Raw genomic sequence first — 12,857 nt, 5'->3', positions numbered from 1 at the left:
ACTCCAGAATTTTCTTACACTTAAGAAACATTTCTTATATATCTAAGTGGCAAACCAAAGTGTTCTATAAAAATAAACACACTGTAATTCACAAATATCAACCCTTATAAAGTGTTACCATTGCTTTCAATTTATTCTGTTCTGTCTTTACACTGTGTGCATAGGAAGACAATGGTTTAACAGCTGTCTGGCAAGGTGTCCTTGGAGGGAGCTCTTGTGCACTGCTATCACTATGGCTGGCCAGGAACATATCGCAACCTCTGCTCAGTATTAATCAGCAGCTTATTAGCAGTTCATAATCTAACTAGCTCTGATGCTCAAGCATAGAGTAGTTACACTGTTTCTAGAGGTGGTGTGATGAAGAGTTGCTTCTGCTGACTTCAAAGTTCACCTCATGTTTATACTTTAGCCTCAACTCAGAGGTTTTTCCTGGGCTTGATTTCCACCAGCTCAGCTCTACCCACTCATTTGTTATTCTCATCGTAGTATTGTTCTTCCCACCTCTGTGCCCTTACCGTACCGTGCTGTATGGCCTACTACTTCATTATAGCATCTACACCAATGTTTTATATACAGTGGCATCTAACAGGGCTTCAAATAAAGCAAGAAGAAACAGGTACAGGTGGAATAAGAGGATATAGAAAATGTTCTTTACTGCTACAGAGCTCAACAGTATTCAACCCAGGACCAAACAACCCTTGTACACACAGAAGAACATGCTCATCTCTAGACACTACTGCTGAGGCATAAGAAGCTCAGAGTGTCCTCACCAGTCCTGTATGAGAGTAACTGAATCCGGCTTCTCGGGACACAGACCAATTGGCATGCTCTTCGATCACAGACATATCTGGAAACTTCACCACACTGCTGAACCAATCAAACTCCAACTCTAAGCATGGAGTTTCCTATAATAGAGAAAGGTTATTATATATAGTGTGCTTAGCTGACATAAACAAACTAATTTCTGATAATAAAAAGCTTACTTTATTTGGATTTGACCCAGTAACACCAATAGGGTTCAGCAGATCTTCCAACCCATGTGGTACAGGCCAGAGATTCAAAGCCATTTTCCCGGACACTAGGGTGTCTGTATAATCAAACAAGTTTATGTTTCCCCAGGCCAACGGACAGTGCTCCTTAACAAAACAAAGAAAATACTCATGATTCTGTGAACAAATCACACATTTCCAAATACGCTTCTTTTGTGGGAGGAGAATTCAACAGTCATCTCTACATAAAGTCTACTAAAGCCACACTGGTTTTTCAAAATTAAGAGGTTTTCTATTGTGTGTTTTCTCTATTTTCAAAAGGACATGTGAAGCAGCCCAAGAGTGAGTTGTGTGGTCACTCAGGCAGTCACTCAGTGTGACTAACAAGTTATACTGACATGAACTCATGATGTACTTATTCATCAGAAATGGACTCCTCAGGCTCTCCCAATGTGCTCTTAAGTGAGGAAGTCACTAATATCTCCCAAGGCTTTAGTCAGTTAATACTTTACTAAACAAACAAACAAACACACACCATGGTGGCACATGATACTTGGGAGGCTATGAAGAACAATTCTGTGTTCAAGGGAACCCTGGGTTACATACATGGCAGGTCTAGGCTAAGACACACACCAACCAACCAACCAACCAACCAACCAACCAAACAAACAAACAAAGAGCGAGAACTCCTGCCCATTTTGTGAGTGAGTTTGAATCAGAGGCACTGGGATTTTGGACACAGCCATAGTTGATTATTTAACGTGAGACACTTTACCTCCTTAGCACCCTTTCGGCCTTTAACAGAGCAGATTGAAAGGCAAAGGCGGGCAGCACGAGGAAGATCAGGAATGTATATATCATAATTCAGCCATTCATTCCACCTATAGAAAATTGACAAGACAAAGCTTTACCCTGAGTGTACACACAGCTACATAATGTATCAACACTAAAGACAAGGCAAATGGCAATCAAAGAAAGATATCAGTCAGAGCTGTACTAAAATGACCAAAAGTTGGGGGTGGTGCTTACACGTTTAGCCCAGCGTTCATGAGGTGAAGGTACACTATGAGTCTGAAGCCGGCCTGGCCTATATAGCAAGTTCCAGGTCTGCCAGAACTGCACAATGAGACACTGTCTCAGAAAGCCGGGGTAAGTATGGGAGTGGTGTGTGCGTCAGTGTTATTGGTCGTACCTCAAGGATGACACTCTACAATACAAAGGACAGGTGGCAATAAATGCATTAAGAGGAAGCCTCATGCATAGGACTAAGTATATCATTTGTTACAACCAAATGGAAACTGGAAAGCCCTGGAAAATGAACAGATGTATACCCTAGGACCAAGCTCCACCGTGAACAAAACACAGTCATGTGTTATCCACAGACTGCTAATTAAACTATTCACAATATCTTCCGACTGCAAATCCAATCCAACACTGAAATTAAGTTGCAGAAGCCAGGGTACTGGACATACATACATTCAGGCAAACACACAAAATAAATAAAATCTTAACATTTTTCCAAGTCTACTGTCGTATCTTTTGAATAATTTCAAAATAATTTCTGATTTTTATTTTTATAAATGCAGAAAGTTAAAAAATTTACTAACACTTTTCATATTACTACCCCAGGGATTTAACCTCTACTTTAAAAAGGATTAATTTTTTAAAGATACATTTTTATTTTTTATGTGTGCTGTGTTTATATGACATGAGTGCAGGTGTCTGCAGAGGCCATCAGAGGGTGACGGATTCCTGAAACTGGAGTTATAGGTGGTTATGAAGTGCCCAACAGGAATGCTGGAAACTGAATGTGGGTCCTGAGGAAGAGCAGTACTGCTGAGCCATTTATCCCGTCCTAACTAGAAGCTTTGTGAAGTAAAGACTAAACATAAGAATTTTGTAACTTGTTTGTTTGGTCAGGGTGAGTGTCAGTGAGCCCCAGGCTGGCTCTGAGCACCTATGTGGCTGGAGATGCAGCTCAACTCCTGATCTTCCTCCCACAACTAGTAAAAGCTGGCAGGCTTGCTAGTTACTTTATTTTTCTAAGTGTCAACATAGTAGCAACTACTATGAAATCTTACTTCTTCCTTTTCTAAGTGTTACTCTTGGTTCTGAAACAACCAGGACAGATTATTCTGGGGCCCCTGCTTGGGTTCCTGGAATTCTTTGGATTGGCTCCTAAAAAATGCTGTTTGCAATCTCCTACAATCGGCTCACCCCAACTCCAGCCAACAAGGAGTATGAATAGGATATGAAACTGTTGTCATGGGATTGGGGATTTAGCTCAGCGGTAGAGCGCTTGCCTAGCGAGCGCAAGGCCCTGGGTTCGGTCCCCAGCTCCGAAAAAAGAAAAAAAAAAAAAAAGAAAAGAAAAAGGTGTGTGCTAAGGTTGAGCCACACCACAACCAGAAACTGTTGTCATGTGTACCACCTACGCTCAATGACTGACCTACAGGCTCAGGTAAAGTGAAAGCTGCCTCTCCTCACCCTGACAGACAAGGGACTGTTACCCTGAACTTGTCCTAGGCTCTAGGACATTCAACTCTGGAAAAGTAATAAAGATAGCCTTTTTCTTCTTTTAACTGTCAGAACTCAATCTAACTTGGTTGTGGAATTTCTCTGAGGTCTCACTCACTCCTCAGCTCTACTGCATTCTATTAAGTCCATCTTCAGTCAAGGGGTTGAATCTTATCCTCATGTCTCTCACAAGAAAGACAAAGAAACAGGAGGTCTGCAAGCTCTGGACCCACTTCTACTCCCTCATCAAGCCTAAGCAAGAGTAAAATCCCAGCGTACCCAGCAACCTTCTCTCCCACAACTGAATTCCTAAGTATCTGTTCTTGGGAGCTGTTTGAAGGAGAGTGCCTTAAAGTTCAGGTCTTGAATCATTCATCAAGAACAAGACTTTGACCTTGAAACAATGGGAAGATCGAAGCCAGTCACAAAAAGTCCTTATGTTCTATATGTAGATAATGGACATGCAGATGAAATGCATAAAGCTAATGACATGAAACATTTCTAAACACCCTCTTACCTAGGATTGGAACAAGGGACTCTTTGAGTATTCACATTGTCACATAAGGGTTCTCCTCCATGGTAGATACCTGTTCGAACATAGATCTAAAAGAAAGAAAGAAAAATGTATACTATATACATGTATATACATACATACAGACATGTCCACTACACACACACACACACACACACACACACACACACACACACACACTTATATATAGGCATATGAACACTCAACAGAACCAATGTAAATGAGGAAATCACGAGGTTTTCCAATCACATGGTTTCTTTGCATAGCTTTACAACTAACTGATGGAGTCTCTGACCACTCTTAGGTTAACATTTAACTACAAGCCTGAAGCACTATGCACGAAATACAGAGACCTTCACTTTTCCAAGATAAGCTGGTATCGGGTGTTCTTCAAACTCCTGAAGCTAGGGGAACAGTTCACAAAGACATTAAAAGCTCTGTCAGTATTTTCACATAATGGGATTAAATGAAGACTGTAAAAGAGATCCTCTTTAATTCCAGTCACTGCTTTACCAAACAGACTCTGAAACCCTGACTCTGAGAAGCCCACAACTATGGGGATTTAATCACAGACAGAATCGCAGCGGTGGGAAAGCTAAAGTGGGTATAACTCAGGCAGGATTCATGGACCTTTTACATTCTCTGAGAGTCACCTGAAAAACTAGAGGGCAACAGCTTGTATTGTGCTCAAAAGAGGCTAATTTAAAAAATCTTACATCAACATCAGCATTTGACTTTACCTTATCAATGTCTCGAATATTTACATTTACATAGGTTGCACACAGAATTTTTATTCTGAGCGCGCTATTTATAACCCAGAGGGATTTCGTAGCAGTCTCCCCGTTCATATAGGGTGTCGCTGTGGAAATGCGCCTGGAGTAGGATGGCATTGTGAAGCTATCGATCGGCAGCTGAGAGTACAGGCTCTCCTTGGCCATCAGCATCAAGTTGGGCATCCTCCCCAGCATTATACAGCTTCTTATGTACTGTAAGAGATCACAGAGTGAGGGGAGAAGCTACTTCGCACAAGGGTCTTCTCTCCTGTAATAACATGTAGGAATATTGTGAGCATTTACACATTGAGTTACAAAGTGATTTTAATAATTAAGCATAGACCACACTTGGTAGTAGCTGTTTATTTATAGTGTAGTTAGAACCTCTGAATATATTTATATAAAATAAAAAGTTAGGGCCAACTTTTGAAACTATTATTTTTGGCTTATTTTACTACAACAATATCAGAAGTGATCACTGTAATAGAATAGCAGGTAAGCCTGACAGTGCATGTCAAACCTCACAATTAAGCCTTTCTCAGGGTCAAACCCCACCCTACTCCCTCCAAGCAGTTCCTGAGAAACATTTACTTTATTGAAACAGTAAGGCCTTATAAATGAGCTGGTATTGTTACCTACACTGGTAACACTTAGGGAATGAATGGAGGAAGATGAGGGTTTGAGGTTATTTTTAGCTACACGACCAGTTTGAAGCCAGTTTGGGCTATATGAAACCCTGTCTTGAATGAACAAAATCCCAAACAATAAAAATAATAAGTAAACAAAACTCAAAATAACAGATATTTTTAAAAATGTTAAAATGGGTAGGTATGAATTTCGAGGTAGCACGATGTATGTCTGCAGAGTTCAAGCTCCTCCATGACTGTCTACTTCACTGAGAGAGGGTAATTTCCTGACTGGGGAGCTCACCAAGGACCAGGCTGGCTGGTCAGAGAACGTCAGAGATCCTCTTGTCTCTGCCTTCAAAGTCAGACACAGGTTGCCAAGCCTGGGCTTTTATGAGGTGCTAGGGGTCCGAACCCAGGTCCTCCTCACATTTATACACACACCAAACAATTTACAACTGCCCCATCCTCCCAAGCCTAAGAGAGCCCAAGAACATATGTGTACATGTGTACTTCTATGCATCAAGTTCACAGGTCACCCAGAGTTGGCTTTCTCCTTCTACCATATGAGTCCGAGGGATCTGACTCAGGCTACTAGGCTTGGTGGCAAGTGCCCTTATCCACTAAGCCATCCTGCTGGCCCCTGACCAGCCTGTTGTTACTCTGTATACATCGTAACTCCCTACTTTACCACTTAGCACCAACTAAGACCAGTGTCTATTTTATTAAACAGTCACTGGTGTGTCTATGCTGCCATTGCTTCTTGTCGGGATTTATTCAGTGAACAGAGAAAGAGAGGAAGCAGGTTAGTAGTGAATTTAATAAACCAAGATTCTATTTTAATATTGTCCCCACATCCTTGCTAGGAGCAGGTAGGTTATGAAATGAATATTTTATGGTTAGTATAACTACTACATCTTCCAACTCTAAAATAATTGCATTATTTAAACATAAACAGAAGGGGGACTGGCTGAGAACAAGGAGATCAGTGGGTGTAGGTAAAATCATTCATCCCAACGGGGGTGAATATGAGCAAAACACATAAAATACACAAATGTGATAAATGATCACTAGAGGATATAGCTCATTGGTATAAGACTTGGCTGGCATTCATTATTAGTACTAAGCAAAATTCAAATATGCTAATAAAAATAAGCTTACAAATGATGTTTCCTAATATTCACTATTATCCATCAAAACTCTGTGCTAAGCACACGTGCAGCTCTGTGCGGGCATCATCACTCACCTTGTACTGACTCAGAGGGTACTTCTCTAGGAAGTACTCATCACAGCCACACACTTTGAGAATGTACTTGCCCTGGTATTCTAAGACACAGAGTTTCAGCTGCTCCGAGGACAGCAACATGCTCCGGGTCTTCTTCCTGATGGCCTCAGCAATGACTTGCTCTGGCACGCAGTCATGGTTGATCTTCAGAGTGTACTTCTGCTTGTCGTTGTTTGGAGAGACTATCACCCAAATCACCACTATGATTTGTCCTGTAGCAGAAAGACACTGTTAGGCGCATTACTGCGTCTATTTCATCTCTCTGAAGACAAATTTGAAGAAGTGTTCACTGTTCCTCTAAGTACAACCAGCAACTATGTGTAGTTAGCCTAACTGGAGGTAAAGATCGGCCTAAAGGCACAACATCCAAGGCTCCTTTTGAGTGGGCTAGCAGATAACAAGGACCCATGGCTGCGCTGAACTCCACTTTAAACTTTAAACAGAGAGTCAGCTCTAATTCTGTTAGCATTCTGTGCAACAGTGACTTCTAAACTCAGTTCTTCGGTTTTAGTGAGATAAGCATTTACCAAGGGGTGAGTGAGTCAGTCAGTAAGGAGGAGTAACTGCTCTCCAGAGATTATTACTCTGCACTCAGCTCATGGTGTAGCAGTCCTTGTCTTAGGTTCATGATCCAGTTAGCAAAGGGCAACTGTGCAGAAGCAATCAGCATGGCTACGGAAGATCCCGCTGCAGGGACTGCCTCCTTACCTTTATCTAACTTGTTGTAGATGTGCTTTGGCAGTTCTGGGGAAGACTCGACATTTGGAGGGTAGACATACATTGCTCTGCTATGAGGCGAGTTGAGATCCCGCAGGTCCACGGCTTCTTTGCAAACATTCAGAATGTTCCTTCGGAAGTCTTGGACTTCTGGATCTTTAACCATATCAAATTCACACACTGGCATGCCAATAACAAAACCTAAAAAATACGATGTTTATAAAGAATGTAGGGCAGATGTGGTTTTTATGAACTGAGAACTGCACACATTTAGAAAAGCACAAAAGAAAAGTTTCTATGAGTTAAAAAGAAATCTTTGATAAATTCATTTTTAAGAGGACAGCCAATGCTACACAGAGAAATCCTATCTTGAAAAACCAAAAAGAAAAATAAGTTGATGAGGCTTCAAGTATTTTAAATATATTATATACATTGTCCATGTACCTATTAATATTATGATAGAACCTTTATCAACTTTTCACAGTAATAAAACTTGGCTATAAGAGATCTAAGTCCTCCTACTAATTGTATCCCTTAAGTAAAACCCTACAGAATATCAAAGTGTTAAGAAGCTCTATAGCTCAGTAGAAAAAAACTACTTTAGATTTTTAAATAGAAATCTAAAGATTACAAAGGTAATAATTCAAAGTATCTGAATAATGAAATAAAGAGGAGATGTCATAGTTATTTGCAGTTTGGCAATGACAGTGTTGATTAGTTGAAAATTGTATCATACCAATTTCTCGGTTGAGGATCTTTTCTTCACGGTTGCCTACTGGCTCAATTACTTTTAAAAAGGGTTGAAAAAGCCGAAGGTCACAAAGCCGTCTTGTTTCATCGAAAAATTCTTCCCTTTCTGCTTCTTGGGTAACACTTACGAAAATGTAAGATGATTCATCTTGCAGAAGCTGATGGAGAGGGTATTTCCTGGCCTCTTTGAACAGTTCATGCTTGATGGTGACTAGTGTGGCCTCACGGAGGCATTCTAAAGTCACTATCATTCCATTTGGGAGTAAACATTCCACTAGGATTCGTGGGGGCATCAAGTGGATGCCCCACAGTTCACCCGAAGATGGTCGTGGAGGCATTGTTCTGACCCTCTGCAAACTTTACATAGAAAACTGCTTTATGGAGTCAGAAATATGGCTGTCCCCAAAGAGTGCCCTGAACAAGAGAAGAAAACCACCTGTTAGAGAGAAGCAATTCCTAATCACACACTGACGAAGGCATTGAGAAGTGTAAACACTCACTTCCTGTTGTCTGACTACTCAGAGCAGTAGTAACTTATGTGTTTTAATCTAGACAGTTACTTTAAACTAGGCTACAAAGATTTTATTACAGAAGACACTAGAAAAACACATTTAATTATATTTAATGAAAAATTTAAAAACATTGAATCGATTTTCTAAGCTGGGTTTCATAAAAACAAGCAACAGAAGAATGAAAAAGCAAGCTGTAACTCAACCAGAAATTACCATCTCACCAGGTTTGGTAGTGCAGGCCTGCAACCTCAGCTCCTTTGGCTGAGGCAGGAGTCGTCGCAGGTTCAAAGCTAGCCTGGAATGCTTAGCAAGCCTGTCTCAAGAACAAGCAGCCAATAGGTTGGGGATGTGATGGAGTTAGTAGAGCACTTGCCTGGCATACATGAAGACTGGTTTCTACCACTTTTATCATTGCCACTCCATCATTTTATGATGTAACAAACATGGTAAATTTTTTAGGTAACGGGTCCTCACTTATTTAAGTATAAATATAGCCCAGATAAATCCAAATACTCCTTCTTTACTCTTTCACCCAGCATATACAGTAATGTGAAAGTAAATGGCTCAGTCTTTCCATCTTAAATCTTTGTAATTTCTCTTAAATATTTTTTATTATTTTAAATCCTTTATATATAGGTGTGTGCACATGTGCATGCAGGTGCTTGTCGAGGACACAGGTAACAGCTCCCACTAGAGCTGGAGTTACAGGCAGTAGTGAGTACCTGATGTGGGTAATAGAAATAAATTCTGGTCCTCTGGAAGAGGAGTATACATTCTTTTTTTTTTTTTTTTTTTTTTTTTGGTTCTTTTTTTCGGAGCTGGGGACCGAACCCAGGGCCTTGCGCTTCCTAGGTAAGCGCTCTACCACTGAGCTAAATCCCCAGCCCCAGGAGTATACATTCTTAACTGGAAGCCATTTCTCTAGCCCCTGTTACTTCCTTTCTATTGGTAGGGGTTGGTTTTTTGTGCAGGTGATACTGTTAGATCACGCTGGGGTTTTGTTTGTCTGAGAGAAGGTCTAAGACAGTCCAGTCTGGCCTTGAATTTTCGATATATAACAGACTAGTCTTGCTTGATGTTCTGATGCTTCTAATTCCACCTACTGACTGCTGGGGTTATGAGTGTGATACAACGCCTGGCTTCCATTCTGTTTTTAAAGGAATTCTATTTTTGCATGTGTATGTAACTGCAGAGGCCAGAAGAGCATCAGATTCACACAGGTACAGCTGAAGTTATGCCTGATGTGGGCACTCAGAAGTGAACTCTGTTCTCTACAAGAGTATCAAGTATTTTTAACTGAAAATCCATCTCTCTGGCCCCTCAATTGTTTTGGTTTTGGTTTTTCAGGACAGGGTTTCTGTGTAGCCCTGGAACTTACTCTGTACACCAGGTGCCTCCCTAGTGCTGGGATTAAGGGCTGGTGCTACTCCCAACCCCCCAATTTGGTTTTTAAAGTATATTGTTATATAACAAAATATCATCAGTTACTTTCCTTGAAGCATGGTGAGTAAGCTGCACCAAGTTTTAATATTCTTGAGATGGATTGTTTTAGATGCTGAAGGACCTATGACTGACTCTCTGTTTCAGTACAAGGTTCACCTCGCTTCTGGTTAAGTACTTACAATATTTTAAAAATTATTAAGCAGTACTAGGAGTGGAAAGACTCAGTTTTAGATGACAGCAGTCTTGGGAATTCATTTGGAAGATGCCATTAAACCTTTTAAACACACAAGCTTACAGCTGTTGAGACAGCTCAGTGGGTAAAAGCGCTTGCTGTCAGATTCCAGTGACCTGAGCTCAATCTCTGGATCCCACAGGGAATGGGCTCCCAGAGCTGTCCTCTGACCACATCTGGGCCATGTACTCAAGGGCTCAAGCCTCTCCTCCCCACACCTTCCAAGTCTTCTCTTAAAGAGAAAAAGAGAAGGCAACTTCCTGCTATTTACAGGGTTTCTTTCACTCAGTGAGACTGAGAAGTCAAGCAGCACAGAAGCAGGAGATGTGAAGTGAGAAGGTATACTGGGGGGTGGGGGGCGGGGGCGCAACAGCAAGTTAAGAGCCAACTCCCTCTTCCTCTGGCCTCCAATGGTACCAGTCATGTACACGGTGCACAGACACACATTCAGGTGAAGTACTCATGACCAGACACTCTTTAATGTGATCATTCTAGCATGCGGCATGTGACAGCAGCACACAGGAGCTAAAGAGAATACTGGTTCCTCACCAAGGGGGTGGTCCTGCCCCAGGACCATGTTGGGTGCTGGGAAGGTGGTGTCTTAGGTAGGGTTTTATTGTTGTAAAAAGACATGATGACCATGGCAGTTCTTATTAAGGAAAACATTTAAATGAGGCTGGCTTATAGTTCAGAGGTTTAGTCCATTATTGTCATGGCAGGAAGCATGGTGGCACACAAGTAGACTTGGTGCTGGAGAGGTTGCTGAGTGCTCTACATCTGGATTGGTAGGCAGCAGGAAGAGAGTAACACTGGGTCTGGCTTGCACATTTGAAACCAGTCCATCCCCACTGCCACACTTCCACCAACAAGGCCACACCTCCCAACTGTGCCACTCACTATGAGCCAATGAGGGTCATTTTCATTCAAACCACCAAAATAGGTAAGGAAGAATGAGACAGCTGTCCTCTGGCCCTTATTATATGAAGTCCAGGGTGTGAACATCATGTGGTATGTGTAATGCTAACTAAGCTCTGAATTCTAGAGCAGAAGAAAAGCTATGGTGGACAGACTATAAACACAGTGTGCCCAACTGACTCAATGAAAATGGAGAGAGAAGACAGCCTACAGAACATAGCATAGAAACAGAGGAATTAAACAGGGAAGGAAGTATGGGGCGTGACACAATCTACAAACCTGCCACCCTCAGTTTCAGGTCCGCCAACATCTAACCCATCCATCATATGTCCCTTTACGTAGTTTCCCCTCCTCCTCCACCTTCATTCCCACCCATGGGTACAGACTAGTACAGCAACCTAAATAGTCTCCCTTCAATTCTGTTTGCATCTTCTAATTTATCTTCCATCACAAGGCAGTATGACCTAGACTAAGATCCCAGCCTTCTTAGAGATCTGTATGATAGCAGTTCTCAAAGATGCACAAACAATCATGAGGTGCTCCAGAGTGACCGACAGCACATCAAAGGTGGCAAGGCAGAGGAATCCTGCCATCATTAGCTTTCTGTGAGGCCTGGGACATAACGACTGGAAGATCATGACTAAATACAAGAAACTTTATTTTGATAGTTAAAAATATTCTTCAGGGGTTGGGGATTTGGCTCAGTGGTAGGGCGCTTGCCTAGCAACCGCAAGGCCCTGGGTTCGGTCCCCAGCTCCGAAAAAAAGGAAAAAAAATATTCTTCAAATGTACAGAAGACATCCACTAGAGCAAGCAGACTTAAAATGTAATGAGCCTGTCTCTCATGTGTTTACTTACATGTGTGCAGGCGCACCTGTGGGCACAAGGCTGTCTTCCTTAATTACTCCACTCATTTACAAGGGCTCCACAATGGCCTACAGCTCACCAAGTAGGTGAGGCTGGCTGGCCTGCAAACCCAGGGGTCAGCAAATCATCTCTTCCTCGTCAAACTGTACCAGAATGCACAGTTTATTGTGGGTATAGTGCTCAAACTCAGGTCCTCATGCCTGTGGGACAAGCACACTTACCACTCAATTATTTATCCAGTCCCATGTAGTTTTTGTATTTTAAAAGAAAATTAACCACATAGTAAAAAGACCAGATGAATCAAATCCATGTGCACAATTACTAACTGTGCACTTGAACTGTGACTTAAATGAAGGCTTTAAATGGACATTTAACTCCTCCCCCCAAAACAAATGCCAGCCAAACCACACTAAAACAGCAGCTGTTTATGGTTTTCTTTACTGAATAGTGCCACAAAGTCCCCATCACAGAATCACTGAACACCTACTAAATGCAATAACCCAGAATTTCATTTGTTTTCTAGGAAAAAAAGAGAAGGCTAACAGGATAGACAGGTTATTGATTTTATGGCTTTCTATACAATGGTATGGTTATAGGTTGTAACAGACTTTTCAGAATTTAATTCTCTTTCCATTGATAAGCAATGTGGTCATAGCCATAATCCCTTGAAGATATTGGAAAATAGGGACTGACTAGCAT

At 41.5% G+C, this 12,857-nt stretch overlaps 1 protein-coding gene across 3 annotated transcripts in view; it reads right to left on the bottom strand.

Annotated features, from left to right (window-relative positions):
* Nucleotides 1-12,857, bottom strand: part of Pik3ca (phosphatidylinositol-4,5-bisphosphate 3-kinase, catalytic subunit alpha) — a 73,950-nt gene that overhangs the window by 21,562 nt on the left and 39,531 nt on the right. The window contains exons 1-9 of one of the 3 annotated variants that reach the window (XM_087615167.1): nt 8,923-9,630; nt 8,176-8,603; nt 7,431-7,640; nt 6,684-6,934; nt 4,779-5,024; nt 4,024-4,109; nt 1,765-1,870; nt 984-1,136; nt 771-905 (exon numbers count right to left, since the gene is read on the bottom strand). In XM_087615167.1, the coding sequence (XP_087471293.1) occupies nt 771-905; nt 984-1,136; nt 1,765-1,870; nt 4,024-4,109; nt 4,779-5,024; nt 6,684-6,934; nt 7,431-7,640; nt 8,176-8,527 (1,539 nt within the window). In that variant the 5' untranslated portion in view covers nt 8,528-8,603; nt 8,923-9,630. 3 annotated transcript variants of the gene reach the window in all.

Source organism: Rattus norvegicus, chromosome 2 (genome assembly GCF_021556685.1).
Source record: "Rattus norvegicus strain SHRSP/BbbUtx chromosome 2, alternate assembly SHRSP_T2T, whole genome shotgun sequence".
NCBI classification, from domain to species: domain Eukaryota; kingdom Metazoa; phylum Chordata; class Mammalia; order Rodentia; family Muridae; genus Rattus; species Rattus norvegicus.
Note: the sequence above shows the minus strand (reverse complement) of the source record. Positions and strands in the feature narration are given on the sequence as shown.